Consider the following 17841-nt stretch of genomic DNA (forward strand, 5'->3'; position numbering starts at 1 on the left):
AATTTTTGCTACCATTAGAATTTAGTCATTCTACTTATAGCATTGATCACATGTTTGTATATGGAGTTGCCATTTACCAACTCGCGGCATCTTTAAGTTGCCCATAAAAGAAAATAAAAAGGAAAAATGGAAAGTTTTATGTATTTTTCTTGTTTAGTATGTAGTATGTAATTACTAATGTCTTAGTATTATCATTCTTACACCCATCCACAGATATACACACAAATATAATTCCATTAATTGATCCTGAACACGGCCGGAACTAAAGTGTCGGCTATGGGCAGGGACGAATCTACAGTTGGTTCACGTGAACTCAAAAGCTTTCGCACAGACTTTGCGTTAAGAAATTTATTAATGACTTCCTAAGTCTCAATTTATGTGAAGCTCTCTGCATATTTCAATATAATATTAAATTATATAACTATAAAACAGATGGGATCTTTTTGTCTATTGTATATATTAACAAAATCAATTAGTTTAAGCGAAATCACCAAAAAATTATAGTCTAGTTGTATAAATGAAATATTTTACTAGAACAACTTTTTTAAAAAAAATATGTGGCAATAAATCATCTCAATACAAATAAAATAAAAAAATTAAAATTTAATCTTTTCTAAATAATGAAATATGCCACATAAACTTAGACATGTGGAGTGACATAAAAAATATAGTACTATTCATAAGTTAAAGCTTAGAAAATATTGTCATCGGATACATATATTTAACTATTTATTGTTTTACCTCTTCTAATGAGCTTTCTAACCTTTCACTTTTGTGGTGACTCGAACTCACTACCTAAAGGTTGGAGGTGGAGAGGGCTTAAGCAACCCCCTCTTGTTCATCTATACATGAATTGGGATACCACTAAATGCGAATTCACTACAGAAAGTCCACACTGGAAAATAAAGCACTACATAACAAAATCTGACTTCATATAGAAAACTTGAGCACAGGAGTACTCACTACGACCCTTATCGGTGAAACTTAAGAAGTTAAATACTAAAAAAAGGGTACAATTGACGAACAAACACGAGTGAATTTCTCTCTCATGTCATTTAATAAATGAATAGACTTAATTTGGGTGTATGTCTTTGACTAGGACTGACATCTTCACCCGCAACACACTTTCATTCAATTATAGAATCCAATCCCCACCCAACCTTAGAACCCATCTTCAACTTTTTTTCTTCTCTTACCTATGAACTCTCTCTTGATTTGCATTAACTCTCCCTATCTGTAATTTTTTTTCTTCCTCTGAGCTCTTAGGTTTTGCATTAACTCTTCCTATCTCCATATCCACTAGCTTAATAGCAAAACGCCGTATATAATTAATAACTTCACTACATTTTGGCTATGGGCGCAATTCACTACCACCATCATCTCCAACACACACCCTCAAGCTTCTCTTTTGCAACAATAGCCACTTTAGCTTTCCTTTTGCTCACTCCACTTGTTTCAGCTCTGCGTCTCAACCCCACTCAAAGACTCAGTAAGTTCACCTATTTTTTACTGAAACATACTCAAAAACGTAGTGAATTGTAATATTATGAGTGTAATTTAACTTGTTTTCTTATCTTGTACTAATAATTTGCATTATTGTTTTTGCTATTAATCTCACTTTTTGTAAAAGATTACATGTAATTATCTTTAAGTGATCTGATAGTGTAAACAATTTTTTACCTTGCTAGTGTATAAAATGTAATCTTTTTTTAGTGAATTTACCATCTTTCAAAAAGAAAATTGTTTACAACAGGCTCCTCACTGATGGCTTGATTCTTTTTGCTGAATCTATACGTCAAAATATTTTTATTGATAAATAACTCGAATATTATGTTGAATTGTCTTCTCCTTTAAAAAACTTAAGCGCTTAAGAGGGGTATTATATATGCACATTCATTATATGTCTACCAAACTAGGGTAGTTGATACCTTCTGATTTTTTTTTTTGTTTAATCATACAGTACGATATTTGAAAGTTATTGATCCTACTAATTTAAATTTACAACGAATTAATATATCTTTTCATGGTGACTAAGCATAGATGGTGAGTCTGACGTTGTTGAGCGAGTTGTTACTCAGAGAAGACTAAGTGGACCAGGTTCATCACCACCTGCCTGCCGATCCAAATGTGGAAGGTGTTCACCATGTAAACCGGTTCGGGTCTCAATTCAACCCGGTTTGAGTTTTACTTTAGAATACTACCCTGAAGCGTGGAGGTGCAAGTGTGGAAACAATCTCTTCATGCCTTAAAAATAAATACTTCCTAGTAGTAGTAGATTACTCTTGTGTATTTTTTTTTTTACTTCTTCTTTGTATTTAATTTTTTTCACTATGTACTAATTAATCACTTATTCTAATGCATAACCAATTAGTATAGCACCATTTGTTATAATCTGAATTAGAGTTCTTTTTTAGTTGTAATTTGTAAAGTTTATTTTTTTTTCTCATCTTATTTAACGGAAAGATTCTGGAAAGATAAAAAGAAAAGTCAAAAGAAGCAGTTTGTTGTATAGTTGTATCAACTGATTCTTCTCTTTTTCATGCGAATGACAGAACCTTGGAAACGTAATTTTCTTTTTTTGAGAGTCTCAGAGAGATGTGTTATTCACCTTTGCTCACTGTTCATTGCTCTCAAGGAACACTTGTTATGTTTCTCTCTCCTTTATGCGCCATTTGTTTAGAGCCTGTTTGGATAAATTGATTTAAAATAATTGATAAATATTTAAGTGTTAGAAGTTACGTTATTTTTATAACTAAGTAAATAAATTATGTGTTTGGATAATTGGAGGCTCGCGTTCGGTATATTATGTGATAAGAATGTGTCATCGAGACTTAAAGGTTAGTTCTATAGAGTGGCGTGGTTTGACCAACGATGTTGTATGGGATGAAGTGTATAGGCTAGTCAAGAACTTGCACGTTCAGAAGAGATAAGGTCTGCGTACACGTCATCCTTCCTAGACCCCACTTGTGAAAATATACTCGGTATTTTATTATTATTCTTGTTATTGTTGTTGTATATAAGTATTGAAACTGATAATAAGCATTTGGTATGTTTGATAAACACTTTTTTTATTATTATTAAACTGGTTGAAGTAACCTTAAAGTTAAATGGAATGGAGAGAGTTTTTTTTTTTTTTTTAAAAAAAAAAAAAAAACTACATAGGGGGTAGAGGAAGGGGAAATGAGAAGGGAATTACAATGTGGGTATTCGAATCCTCAGCAATAAGATAAAAGTTTAGCTAACCAACAACCTAAGCTACTAGATCTCTACAGGAATGAAAAGAGTTAGGATTGTCATTTTGATGATTGCAAAAGATAAATACAACAATGCAACAACAACAATAACAACCACCTAGTGAAATCCCACACCGTGGGGTCTGGGGAGGGTAGAGTGTACGCAGACCTGACTCCTACCAAGATAGGACGACTATTTTCGAAAGACCTCGGCTCAATAATAATAACATATTCAGTTTAATTTTATAAGTAGGGTCTAAAAAAGATATACACAATCTTACCAACCATATGAGGGCAGAGAGACTACTTCAATACACCCAAAGCTCAAATGATTACAATATATATTACTACTACTAAGAGCCTGTTTGGATTGGCTTATAAGTTGCTTTATGTTCGTTTTCAAATTTTTTTGAGTGTTTTTGACAATTAAATTTTAAAGTCATTTTGCTTAAAATGCCTTTAAAAAAATAATTGGGCCCATTTGACTTACATTTATCTAAAGCCTTATATAGCCAAAAAAAAGTTAAGTTAGATTACCCCAACTTATTTTTTTTTTTTATAAGCAAGTAAAAACGCTTATAGGCATAAGCCCATCCAAACAGGCTCTAAATAAAAGCAAGTTTGCAGGGTTTGCTGAATAATGAGTGAAACTAGTTCAGCTTCGTGAGTTTAATCATGAAGGGTTGAATGGCAATCAATCAGGTGTGGGCCTACAAGTCTCATTGTGGGCCATTGGGCTCGAAGACTTGTAGGGCTCAGTTAGATAGTCTCAGTTGATGCTCAGTCACACTAACTATGGTTTGACAGATGGACCGTGTGTCTCCACTGGGTAAAGACACAGTACACTGTAAATTGCACGCTCCTATTTTTCCGGGTGAAAATCATTTTCACCTCTCAATTTTTCTTTAAAAATCGAATTTTCCCTTAATTATGAATAATTAATATTCTCTCCCTTTATTCAAGGCAGTGTTTAGTTTAACATTGACATTTTTAATTCTCTATCTATATAATACCTTTTTATATTATATAAAATTTAATTTTTTAACCTAGGTATTTATACTTTTTTATTTAAAAGCATATTATAAGTAGAATAATCAATTTATGAATTTATCACAAAATCAAATATTGCCTTTTATGATTGATATTTTAATATTACATGCATTAAGTATATACACACACATTGCCGTTTATTTTTACATATCTCTGTGTGTGTGCGGGGTGGGAAATTTCACTTCTCTCTGGTTCTCTATTGTCAATATATAAACGAGTTTTGGTTGTCATTAATAAAATATTTTAAACTATAATTTAAAATCCATTTATAATATAACTAGATAATCTTTCAAAAATTTATTATAGAAGATACCTCTATTTTTATAATTATTTTATATTGCCTTCATTGAAATTTATTTATAAAATTATTATTACATGTTATTTTACTTGTACTTTTTTTTACTTGTAAAAATAGATATCTGAGTTTTGATTATTATTAATAAAAAATTTCTTATTCCTCTCATTTATTTCACTATAGAACAACATTAAGTTATATACTCAACTAGTATTTCTTACTTTTCTTTTTCTGTATCGAAAATAATATTTATTTATTTTATAGAAAATGTATCATAGATTAAAGAGATAAAAAAAATCATGATTTTAAAGAATTAAAAAAAGACAAGTTGATAATGTAAAGGTAAAATAGGAATTTCAAAAAGCCAATTAGGATAAGAGAATGACTATTGTTCAAAGTTGATGAGGGAGTTTGATTTTTAACGGAAAGTATTTTCACCCCCTATTTTTCCTATGGAAAAAGCAATGCTATCAAATGTTATTTACCCACCCAAAAACTAAAACTCACACGTGCACCTTTTCTTTTTTCCTTGGAGGACGACGACGACAACATATCCAGTGTAGTCCCATAAGTGACGTTCAGAAAAGATATAATGTATGCAGACCTTTTCCCCTACCGTTGTAGGTTAGGAAGGTTGTTTCCAATAAACCCTCGAATCAAAAGAGAAGTTTTTGAAGCAGATTTTTTTCTTAGAGGAATTTTGCAAATTACGTCCTTGAAGTTTGAGCTTAAATTATGTTTTGGCTTGAGGTTTGAATCTTGATTCGTTATGAATTCATCTTAAAATGGTCAAAAATTTGCACATAATTCGAAAACTATTTGCACAACAACAACATGCTCAGTGTAATTTTACAAGGGGGGTCTGGGGAGGGGAGGGTGTACGCATATCTCACCCCTACCTCGCGAAGATAGAGAAAATGTTTCCGAAAGACTCTCGAGTCAAGAGAAAGCAGGGCAATTTAATTATAAGTGACTCTTAAGTCTTTTTTTTTTTAGTGGAGGTGACTCAAGTTTTAATTATTGAGCGGAGGTGATGTTTTTTGATTAGTGATTAAGAGGTTTTGACCTTGCCCAAAAGTTTTCATTTTGACACTTTGACCCTTAACTTTATTTTTAACACTTGGCCCCCAAGTTTTATTTTTAACACTTTGACCCAGCCAATATAAACCCTAAAATACCAAAATGGGTCCAAAAAAAAGGGGCGCCAATAGCCGCACCCGTTTTTGCTCTTTTCCCTCCACTGTTCTTCTCCTCCTTCCTCGGTTCGTTTTTCCTCCTCCTTCTTCTTCTTCTTTTCCATCCGCCTGTTCTCATTATTTTTCTCCCTCCATTCTTCTTCCTCATCTTCCATTGCTGCTTCCCCTGCTTCTTCTTCATCCATTGCTGTGCCATTTTGAAGAATCTGCTCAACAAAACAAAAAACTAAACCACCAGATTTGCAATTTTTTTGGCTGGATTTCGTTAGTGTCTACATGGGCATTACTTCATAAGTATTGCTGCTTCCCCTGCTTGTTCTTCTTCCATTGGTGCGGCATTTTGAAGAATTTGCTCAACAAAAAAAAAACGAAACCAGCAGATTTTGCAATTTTTTGGCTGGGCATTACTTCAGAAGTAATTTCCGCTCATATGGTAAGTAAAATATTGCTATTTTGTTTCAATTATTTATCTGGGTTTTGGTGCTGATTTTCCAACAATTTATGAGCAATTGTACTTGTTGCAATAAGTGCTAAAGTCGGCAGATAAGAGCTTCTAAATTTTTGCAACAACTATTGTAATTTCGCAAAATCGCTATAGTTTATGCAACAATTGCCTATTGTAGTTGCTTGCCACAATTACAACGTATTACGTAGTTGTTGCAACTTCTATACTAATTGTTGTTAAATACGTAGTATGAATAAGTTGCAACAGATTTCGTGAGTTGTTGCAAGTAGTGTACTACCGTTGCAACAAGTATCTTACTTGTTGCAACAACTCACCTGATCCATTTGATTCGGATTAAACCGATCAACAGACTAAAATGGAACTAAAAATCAGAGCGACTCTAACAGATTAGTTGAATTCGCAACAAGTCTATTACCTGTTGCAACAAGTATATTACTTGTTGCAACAACTCACTAATCTGTTGGACATCTTCGACTGTCTTTGGATTAAACAGAACTCAAAAAACTGAAGCTGACTCCAACAGATTAGTTAGTTGTTGCAACAAGGATAATACTTGTTGCAACAGGTAATCCACTTGTTGCAACACCTGATTCATCTATTCCAACAAGTCATTAAGTTATTGTATTTTGTTACTATACTGTCATGACCTTTTTTTTTTAAAAAAAAAACAAAATATATTTAGGTAGCATTAATGAGGGACTCAATAACAATAGGTGTTGATTGCCATGGCGAATGGATCGAGAAGAACAATCGATATATTTGGCGATGGAAGGGTAGTCACATGTTAGAGACGATGGCGATGAGTGTCCAAAGAGATGTTGTGTTTGATGATTTTGTGAACTTAATCATCACCTATTGTGAATTAACTTGTGAACCGAAAGATCTTGCCATCACTTACATGCATAGCTCTTTTGAAAACCAGAGGGTCTTGCCTTTTAAGATAACCGATCAAAGATCGTTTGTGTACTTATTTGAACGATGTAGCTAGGCCCATTTTAAGGGTATACGTGGTATAAGTCAGTAGAGAATCATAATTGGGTCAAGACCAACAAGATGTGTTAAATGATAAATTGGATGGGGTGGATATGGATATGGATATTCCAAATAATGGAAGTGGGGGTGAGCCGATTCCTACACCCGAAGTTGCGAGCAATACACCATGTTCTACATAATCTTCACAGTGCAGCCATGTTCAAGATGATGAAACAGGCTTTTATAAAGGAATGTCATTCAAAAACAAGGAACAACTAGCAACTATGTTGAAACTTGCTTGCTTGAAGAAAGATTTTACACTCAAGAAGGTGATTAATTCGATCACAGGGTGGTATTGCTTTAGATGTACATCCGGAGTGCAAGTGGTGGCCGAGGCGGAAGCTTTTAAGTTCGCAGATTTTGTATTACAACCTATGTAAAGTATCACACATGTGGTTCTGAGCATATTACTAGCCATAATCCACACGCCACAGCGAAAGTCATTGGTGAATACTTCAAAGATAGGTTTCCCGACGGTAAAGGCCCATCTACAAAAGATATGAGCCAATCATTCCGCACAGAATTGGGTTGTAAGGTAAGTTATTGGAAGGTCTGGAAGGGCATGGAGATTGCAAAACTTTGACAGGGGGACACATGAGCACGGGTATGTAGTGCTTGATGCATACCGTTATATGCTTTGTTCCGCAAATCCAGGAAATAAGACGGCATTGAAGGTTGATGCTAATGGGAAGTTCAAGTACTTTTTTGTAGCCTACAAGGCTTGGATGCTTGGTTTTGCGCAAATGAGAAAAGTCATAGCTGTCGATTGGATATTCTTGAAGAGCAAGTACAAAGGAGTGTTGTTATCAGTCGTGGCGCAAAATGCAGAGAATCATGTTTTTCCTGTGGCATTTTGTGTGGTGGACAAGGAGTGTGATGCCTCATACAAATATTTTTTGAACAAATGAGAAGCTTTGTAGATGATACCAAAGAGTTGTGCATAATTTCTGATAGGCATCCAAGTATCAAAAAGGCAGTTTCAATTGTCTTCCCTTTATCTCATTATGGTTGTTGGATGAAGCACCTTGGGGAAAATCTCCGAACCACCTTTCACAATACGAAGGTAATATCTCAATTTTATAAAGCAGCAAAATCGTACAATATAGATGAGTTCAATGACCATTTCAATCAAATCAGAGATACCATCCCTGGGGCCGCCGAACATCTTGAACTTGTTGGATTCCACAGATGGAGCAGGGTATTCTTCCCCGGAAATAGGTATTCATACATTACTTTTCCAACAAATAGCACATCTGTTGGAATAACTAACTCACTTGTTGCAACAGGTAAGTTAGTTGTTCCAACAACTCATTTAGTTGTTGCATTTTGTTATGACACAGAGACTATAACTGAAGCTCTTTCCAACAAATAACACATCTGTTGGAACAACTAACTCACTTATTGCAACAGGTAAGTTAGTTGTTCCAACAACTCACTTAGTTGTTGTATTTTGGTATGACACAGAGACTATAACTGAAGCTCTTTCCAATAAGTAACATATCTGTTGGAACAACTAACTCAGTTGTTGCAACAGGTAAGTTAGTTGTCCCAACAACTCACTTAGTTGTTGCAGTTTGGTATGACACAGAGACTATAACTGAAGCTCTTTCCAACAAGTAACACATCTGTTGGAACAACTAACTCACTTGTTGAAATAGGTAAGTTAGTTGTTCCAACAACTCACTTAGTTGTTGCATTTTGGTATGACACAGAGATAATAACTGAAGCTTTTTCCAACAAGTAACACATCTATTGGAACAATTAACTCACTTATCATTAACATGTCATTTAGTTGTTGTAACCCATTTAAGCAGCTGTTTGATATTTTCCAACAGCTATAATCGTTTGTACGTTAAGGGTTACGTTATTGTTTATTTTCATGGGTATAATCTTATGACGTCAAACATTGCTGAGTCGGTGAACTCAATGTTCAATGTTGAAAGAGAATTTCCCATTACTGCTTTATTTGATGTCATAAACAAGAGATTTGCAGAAAAATTTCATAAAAGGCGTATGGAGTTCATCGACTCACCAAACATCTTTGTTCCTTCAGTTGAAAAAAAAATTCAAAATTTATCAACTTGGGGAACAAGTTATTAGCCCATCAAATAGCCAACTACAAGTTCAGCGTCATCGGTCACGGTGCAGATAAGGATAACGATCGATCTGCAAAGTAGATCTTGTACTTGTAGAGTTTTTAACCTGGACAAAATACCTTGTCCACATGCAATGGCAGTGCTTCGTGTCCAATATGGTGACGACTTTGGAAGGCGGATTTATGACTGCTCATCTCCATATTATAAGGTGGAGAATTACATAGTTACATATTGTGAGGAAATTTATCCTGTGCCTTCTGAAGAATCTTGAAAAGTTCCTTTGGAGATTTTAGAGAGAGAAATACCTCCTCCATATGTTGATCCAAGCAAACCCGGAAGAAGGCGGACAAAGAGGAGGCGTGGAATCGGGGAATCATTTCCAACGAGGAAAAACAAATGCTCCTTATGCAAAACAACTGGCCACATAAAAACAACATGTCCAAGCCTAAATGCTCCATAGTTGTAAATTGCATTATGCTTTAATAATAGTTATCTGTTGGAACTTTATGACATTTTAATGTTATTGTTTCTTAGCATGGTAATTTATGTTTAACTTGTTCAAATCACAAATGTGTGTATTTGTTAATAAATTATTGAATAGTTTCCAGCAAGTAATAAACCTGTTGCAACAACTAAGATGCATGTTGGGATTTTTTCAACTAAGTTATGTGTTACAACTTGTGTTTTATTGTTACACCTCGGCCATTTCGTAACGTTGCGTCGTGAATGGACTGACGTCGGTCAAGGTGAACACGAGACCTTCACGGCTACAAGAGGGTGATTGGAAACCTTAATGTATATACGATAAGATCCCTTGGTTATCGGACTTGGCGAAACTAGGCTCGTCACGAAAGTGAAGTATAAGTTGCGTTTGGGAAAGAATTCGTGGTCATTGAATTAATGAATGGTTAGCGAGGATTTAAGGACGAGTTATAACATCCGTTAGATCGTTAAGGAGGTGTTGCACGAGTACCAAGAAGGTTCCATAAGGATTCGAGATCGAACGAAGCGACGAGAACGAAATCGGCAAAACTGGGGATTATACGGTCCAATATACGGACCGTATATTTTATACGGCCCGTATGTTTGGCCGTAGAACCCTTCCAGTGAGGGGTGAAATTTCTGGAGAATTCTGGAAGGAACATACGGTCCAATATACGGACCGTATAAATTATACGGACCGTATATTGTACCGTATATTCCGGGTCGGGTCCAAATTTTAATTTTATAAAGGCACGGTTTTCCCCTTCTTTTTCTCATTTCCCACGATCCAAACATTCTCCAAACCTCTAGAATTCTCTCCATATCACACTAATACACATCCAAGTAGGGAAATTAAAGGATCAAACACCAAAAGCTGGTAGAATCAAGGGCGTAAATGCATCCGAAACGTTGACAGAAGTTGGGAATCTCCTTGGTAATCAAGTGGAGTTATTCTTAAGTGGAGCATTTCTATCCAAAAGATCATCCCTACGTAATCAAGGTGAGTATTACAATTATTTATGTTAGTAAGGATTTTAAGTAGTCGAAGGACTCGAATTATAAAGCAGTATGAAGTTGTATTCTAGTTATGGTTATGGAGGATTCCAGAAATGAGTTTAGAGGTTGAATAATGTTTAACTTGTGGGAAATTTGCGTATTATGATATTATGGATGTTGTTGTGTTGTTTGGGAGCTGTTTGGTTATATGAGGAAAAGTTGTCGAAACAAACGAAATGCTGCCCAATTTTCGTTAGCCTTATCCGCTTTAGTTTAAACTTAAGTGTGCCCTCAACAATCTAACCTTCGTACAAACCCTCTTATATGTAGAATCGTAAGTCGGAAGGAGAGCTCTTAGTCGACGTCGTTGAGGAGGTACAAAGGTATGTGAGGCTATCCTTTTTTTTTTTTTCTTTCAAAGGCATGATCCCTACATGTTGATTCTATGTATGTCATTCTCTATATTGTTATTTTTACTCCCAGAAATGCCAAAAGCTTATAGTTCCTAAAGAATCTTACAATGACTCCAATCCGAAAGATTTTCAAGCTTAACATTCCAAATGACTCCCTGACAAGACTGAGTGGGCTATAAAGCATATGACCACTGCTCGTGTCTCAGTGAGCTATATTACATATGGCCCGTGCTATAAAGCATATGGCTTCAGCTTAGGTCTGGGCTATATTACATATGGCCGGAGGTTACGCCATGGAGCACAGACACGATCTAATGATGATGATGTTATAATACACTCGGAGGTTTACGACCTTATGTCACTCCGAGAGAGTGCACTTTTATTTGGGCTCTCATGTATGCTACGTATGTTATATATACATGCTACAGACGCATAGCCTCCTGATCAGCTGGCCTATTATGATATCGTCCCGGACGCGGGATGCTCGGACGCGGGCTATATCGATAATGGATCGGGCCGCACGTTCCACGGCAAAATATGGATCGGGCCGCACGTTCCCGCAAAGAATACATGATATGATATGCTACACGTACGCACGCATGGTTCCGCCAAGAGGCAAGCAATTTACTACCTATCTCGTTCATTTTTTGTTTTGTCTTCTTGTACTTCTATTACTTTATGATATATGCCTTACATACTCAGTACATTGTTCGTACTGACATCCTCTTCTTTTGGATGTCGTGCTCATGCTCACAGGTAGACAGGGAGACGACCCAGCCTCATAGGAGTCGGACCGGCGCAGCACTTCCATAGCCCAGAGGGTGCGTTTTTTGATACATGATCTTTTGTGTACATAGTTGGATATGATGGGGTCCTGTCCCATCGTCATGCCCTCAGGGTTTCAGTTAGAGGCTCGTAGATACTTGTATGTGGGTAGCAGTTGTCATGTGCCCTCGACGTATATTTTGTACATTATTCTTTTCTTTGTCATGAATGTTGGTATATGTGGATATGTGTACATGTTTATGAAGCTTATATGAATACAGGGTGAGACGATAATGGTATGACATATGGTGTTCGGTATCTAGCTCCGGGTACCCGTCGCGACCCTCTAGGCGGGTCGTGACAAAAGTGGTATCAGAGCAGTTCGTCCTAGAATGTGTCTATGAGCCGTGTCCAGTAGAGTTTTGTTTACGGGTGTGAAGCGCGCCACACTTATAAACGAGAGGTTGCGGGACATTTAGGAATAATGACCGTGTTTCTTTCCCTAGATCGTGCGATAGAGCTATAAAGTAAGGTTTCCCTTATTTTAACTGTGCGTTATGATTTCAGCGATGCCGACGAGAAGGAAGAAAATCCGGACGATATTAGATGCCGCCGGGGAAGGCACCAGTCGAGAGCCCCCAGCGGAGCCGGGACATGGCGAGGCCCAGAGTGCTACTTCCTCGCCTACTGCTTCCACTCCTATCCCTCTAGCGGCAGAGGAACATGAGAGGGCCCCAGTTCCTCCCCCTGTTGCTCCAGATCAAGATTTAAGGGATCTTGTCCGATTCTGTCGACTCAATTAGTTGCCGCGCAAGTTCAGCGGCAGAGTGCGGGTTCAAGTGATAGGGCGACCAGTGCCCGAGCCCGTGATTTTATGAGTTTAAATCCTCCAGAATTCTTCGGGTCGAAACCAGATGAAGACCCGCAGGCTTTTGATGAGATATTGAGGACGTTGAGATTATCCATACTTCGATCGAGTCCGTGGAGTTGGCTTCGTATAGACTCCGGGACGTAGCTGTTTTGTGGTATAATAATTGGATTTCTTCAAGAGGGGAAAATGCACCTCCCCCAAAATGGCAAGAGTTCGTTGATGCTTTTATTCGGCATTATTTGCCACCTGAGGTTCGTCGGGCTCGCGCAGACAGATTTCTGAGTCTCAAGAAAGGAAACATAAGTGCCCGGGAATACAGCCTCCGGTTTAATTCATTGGCTAGATATGCTCCGGCCATGGTAGCAGATATGGGAGACCGGGTACACCGGTTTGTGAGAGGCTTGGGGCCACATTTATTCAAGGATTGTTTGACAGCCTCGTTATTAGAAGGGATGGATATTTCGCTCATGCTCAGAACCTAGAAGAACAACAGCAGCCGCCAAGGGGGGATCGAGTTATGGACAGGGGGCATGGTAAAAGGACTAGGTCATTGGGTGCTAGCAGCGAGTACAGAGGAGGCCAGGGGCGAATATTCCGACATTCTAGCCGGCCGCATCTAGTGCCCCTCCCGGTTTGCGGGCGAAGGTTTGATCGTTCCACTTTATCCGGGGGCCGAGTCGGGGCTCGGGAGCTTCGTGGTCCCGTGTCGTGGTGAGTCCAGTCAGAGGCGACCGCTGGTACCACGGTGCATTCAGTGCGGCAAGTTACATCCGGGTCAGTGTCGCTGAGGCTCAGATGCTCTGATTCCTTTTTCAAATGAACTTTTCTTCTTTCTTTTTAGATCTGACAATTTTAATTTTGAATAAGATGTGTTTCGGTAGAAGAGAGGTAGGGAGAGAGAAAGAGAGTGGTGGCAATGGTGGGTCTCCATTTTCTCCGGCGAACATGGTGGTGAAGGTGACGATGTCCTCCAGATCTGAAAAAGATAAAGAAAACGGTGGTTGAAAAGAAATGGATATTAAACGTTAAAGATGAAACTTCAACGGTGGTTGGTAGAACAGGGTTGAAGATGAAACTTCAAATTAAGACATGACATAGATGAGAGCACAAACTCAGATAGTAGTTCACAACACAATAGGGAGGAAGTGCAAGGAACAATTGGGAAGAATAAACCCAAAAAAAAAAAGTAGCTAGAGCGTCGGAGAAGACGACTACAGTATTCCAAACTTAATCTTTTTTTTTTCTTTTTTTCTTTTATTTAATTTAAGTTATATTCCAATGAAATAGAAAAGATTAAATTTTTGCCAAAAAAGAAAAAAGAAAACTATTATTGAGATCCATTAACGCGCCTGAGGAAAGTGAGCAACATTTTTTTGCCATGTCAGCATTTTGCGTTTAATATGACAATTTTTGAATAGGTTGAGTGTTCAATTGGAACAACTCTAAGTTTAGGTGCTCAAGTGAAAGAAGTGGACGATCACATGTGTCTGTCGATGGGTTTGGCCATAAGAAAAAAAAAAGCATGTCATCAAGCAAGTAAAAATTCAAAATCGGAAGACCCTTCCTTCTTCTATCTTAAAGCTATTCTTCCTCCATTTTTGTTTTCCTCTTTAGCAGTAAATCACCTGAGGCTCCTTTTATATCAATTTTAAGCTTCTGAGCATGAAACAAGCTCAATTCTAAGCAAGCAAAGAAACAAGTCCATCATTTTTCTTTTCTTACTTCTTTCTTGTTTTTCTTCTTCTACTCTCGCTTCTTCCTTCTGCAACGCCAACAACAGTAGAATCAGTAACATGATACTCGCTCCGTCTCAAAAAGATTGATACTTTTCGCTTTTCGAGAGTCAAACAAGTTGTTCTTTGATCATAATTTTAAATATTTTAAATTATTAATTATGGTGACTTGTAATACTTTTTACGTAGTTTCTAAATATATAAATTCTATTTTGAAAAAATTAAAGATTCTATGTTTAAATACACGATCAAAATTAAGAAGTTTGATTCTCGAAAAGTGAAGAGTGTCAATCTTTTTGGGACGAAGGAGTACGACTCTATAAATACCTAATTGAAAACACATATTAATACAAAAATAATTAAAACCCAAAAGCATCTAAAATGTATCAATGGTCTTCACCATGATTTGGATTCTTCATAAAGGATCTCTTGCCAAATTGGTTTCATTCGCTAATTAAACAAAGGAACATTGACTTCGTTCTCCAATTACAAAGGATTAACTGAATCACCGTGAAAATTACTGACTTCATTGGCCAATCAAAGTAGCCAGAAATCAATTTTGTCGTTCAAGTCTTTTAAATTCAGTTAATCATTTTCGCCCTTCCCACTCCTTCTCGCTAATTAATTTTTTATCGCCCATCTTCAATGAACAAGTGGCGAGAACACCTTTGTTGTATTTTTTTAGAAACAAATGAAGAGAAAGATCAACTTTTTAAGGCATTCAATTACGGAAGATGAGAACACATTTGCGTTAATTCTTGTGAAGATGAGAGAGAATTAAAAGAAAGAGTAAAAACTGAAGAAGGAATATTCATGAAACAAAAACAAAAATAAATTTAGCCATTTTAAAGGCCTTCAACGCGCTGAGAATAAGTGTGAGATACACACACTGCCACCACAGCACATTGTGTCTAATAGATACAATTTGGCTCGACTTCAAGTGTTCAATAGGAATAAGACTAAGCTAGCGTTTGGCCATAGAATCTCAGTTATTTTTATTTTTTTTGAAAAACTTGAATTGGGTGAAGTTTTTCAAGCTTTGAAAATGTGTTTGGCCATAGTTTTTCAAAACATATTTCACATTTTGTTTTGAAAAACATTAATTATACTCATAAGTTCTAAAAACTATCAACACTACCCAACCATACAAAAACATACATACTTGCTAATCCCAATATTGCACCTTGGAAGATTTCGTATCGCTAGTGTCATAAGTAAATTAACGTGAGCCCCGAGGGGCCATGGAACTCTTAGAAGGTTAAGCAAGACTTTTAACAAGTATTAAGAGAGTATCTAAAGGTTCCAGAATCAAGCGAATTGAAGAAAGTAAGTTGTCAAAACTTTGGGAAAACTTGGCCGAATTTGGGATGGGATTTTTGGTCCAACTTGAGAAAGGTGAATCAACTATACAAATTGAAGTTCATTGAGTCTAGTTTTCAACGCAACAAACCGTTCGTCGATACGACATCAGAGTTGAAATTTATGGGCGTTTCAAGACAGACTGTTCGAGCAGTGCATTTTGACGGTTCTGTGCAACTCGATGGCCGTCAAGCAACTTGACGGTCCGTCAAGTGAACCGTCGATGTTGAGGCGGTGGAAGAGGTGGCTATTTGTATAAAATGATTTAAGCACGATCTGATCCTCATTTCTTCATTCCATCAGACTCCTAACACTCTTAAAGCTCTCCTAAACCTCTCCAAATCTCCCCCTATCAAATTAAGTAAAGATTAACCTAGATCCTAAACTAGTTCGTGTACAGTGATAGCTATTGTTGCTATTGAAGTTGTGGATGTTAAAGTTGAAAGAAGGATTTGAATTTAGAGTTTCTGGACCAAAAAAGGTATGTTCTTCATCTTGACTTTGATATTATGTTGTTTTTGGAAGATCTTAATGGTTTAAAGTAAAGGAAAACATGTCATAGGTGGATATATTGGTGTTGTTGTCTTATGGACTGATCTTCGAAGAAAGCTTTGGATGGATTTGTATACATTTATCATGTAATATCTTAATTATGTTGTTATTGATGTTTGGGAGCTGTTGTGGAATTACTTCGGAGTAGATAATTATAGGGAAAATATTGTCCGAATTTCGTTAACTCATTAACTGGTTGAGTTTGAGCGTTTAAGTGTTCCTATAGCCTGATTGTTGTATGAATTATCTTGGATGAAGATTTGCGCAGCTCGAAAGGTAGATTTTGAGTTGGTAACTGAGCGGCAAGGTATGTAAGGCTACCCCTTTCTTTCTTTTGGCATAATCCTTGTGAACTGAACGTACACGTAATGTTAATCCATAATGGTTCTACTTTTAGAGTTAGGGAATGATCCACTTGATTCATGCTCCACATTTTATCTTCAAAAAGTCTTGCTTAGATCCAGTTTGGTCTTTATAGTCACATGTACTCCTATCATGTTTTAAGAATTGCATTGCATTATATATATATATATATATATATATATATATATATATATATATATATATATATATATATACACACACACGTATATGGGGACACACACACGTAAAATACGCACTACCCTTGATGGTCATATGATAATACGATAATGATACGATGACGATGACGATGATGATGATGATCGGTCGATATGATATGATGGGATGCCCGCGAAGCAGCGTTATATATATATATATATATATATATATATATATATATATATATATATATATATATATATATATATATATATATATATAAACTCATGTACGCATGCACGTACTTACGCATATCATTAGCCCTCGAGGCAATTCGTACGCATAATAATTATAAACATGATTCATTCACGGGACGCCTTCGTACATACAGGTTGCATTTACTATGTGATATGTTGCCTTATGTCTCTTCATTATTATCTCATGCATTACATACTCAGTACATTGTCCATACTGACCTCCCTTTCTTGGGGTGTTGCATTTCATGCCCGCAGGTAGACAGTGAGACTGTTCAGACTCATAGACTATCTTTTCAGCAGTTGTACATGAGCACTCCACTTTTTCCAGAGTTGCAGTCCAGCTGGTATGATCTTTTTGTATATATATGGGCATGGCGGGGTCCTGTCTCGTCCTTATTATGATATGTACTCCATATAGAAACTCATAGACAGGTGTGTACAGCTAGAGGTCTTATGACCTCCTCGGTCCATATTTTTTTTATATAACATTTGATAGCCTTGTTAGCTTATATATGGCCACAAGTT

The 17841-nt window shown here is 36.7% G+C and overlaps 1 protein-coding gene across 1 annotated transcript; it reads left to right on the forward strand.

Moving 5' to 3' along the window:
* Nucleotides 1-1028: 1028 nt before the first annotated feature.
* On the forward strand, nucleotides 1029-2553 carry LOC132068428 (EPIDERMAL PATTERNING FACTOR-like protein 5). Its single transcript, XM_059462005.1, has 3 exons — nucleotides 1029-1189; nucleotides 1260-1489; nucleotides 2041-2553. The coding sequence occupies exons 2-3, from the start codon at nucleotides 1354-1356 to the stop codon at nucleotides 2247-2249; spliced, it is 345 nt and encodes a 114-aa protein (XP_059317988.1). The 5' UTR covers nucleotides 1029-1189; nucleotides 1260-1353; the 3' UTR covers nucleotides 2250-2553.
* The last annotated feature ends 15288 nt before the right edge of the window (nucleotides 2554-17841 follow it).

Source organism: Lycium ferocissimum, chromosome 1 (assembly GCF_029784015.1).
Source record: "Lycium ferocissimum isolate CSIRO_LF1 chromosome 1, AGI_CSIRO_Lferr_CH_V1, whole genome shotgun sequence".
Lineage (NCBI taxonomy): Eukaryota > Viridiplantae > Streptophyta > Magnoliopsida > Solanales > Solanaceae > Lycium > Lycium ferocissimum.

Excerpts from the sequence above, each read along its gene's own strand:
- LOC132068428 (XM_059462005.1), top strand. The coding sequence starts at position 1,354 with ATGGGCGCAATTCACTACCACCATCATCTCCAACACACACCCTCAAGC. Across the intron at positions 1,490-2,040 it reads CAACCCCACTCAAAGACTCA|ATGGTGAGTCTGACGTTGTT; the intron begins GTAAGTTCACCT and ends GACTAAGCATAG.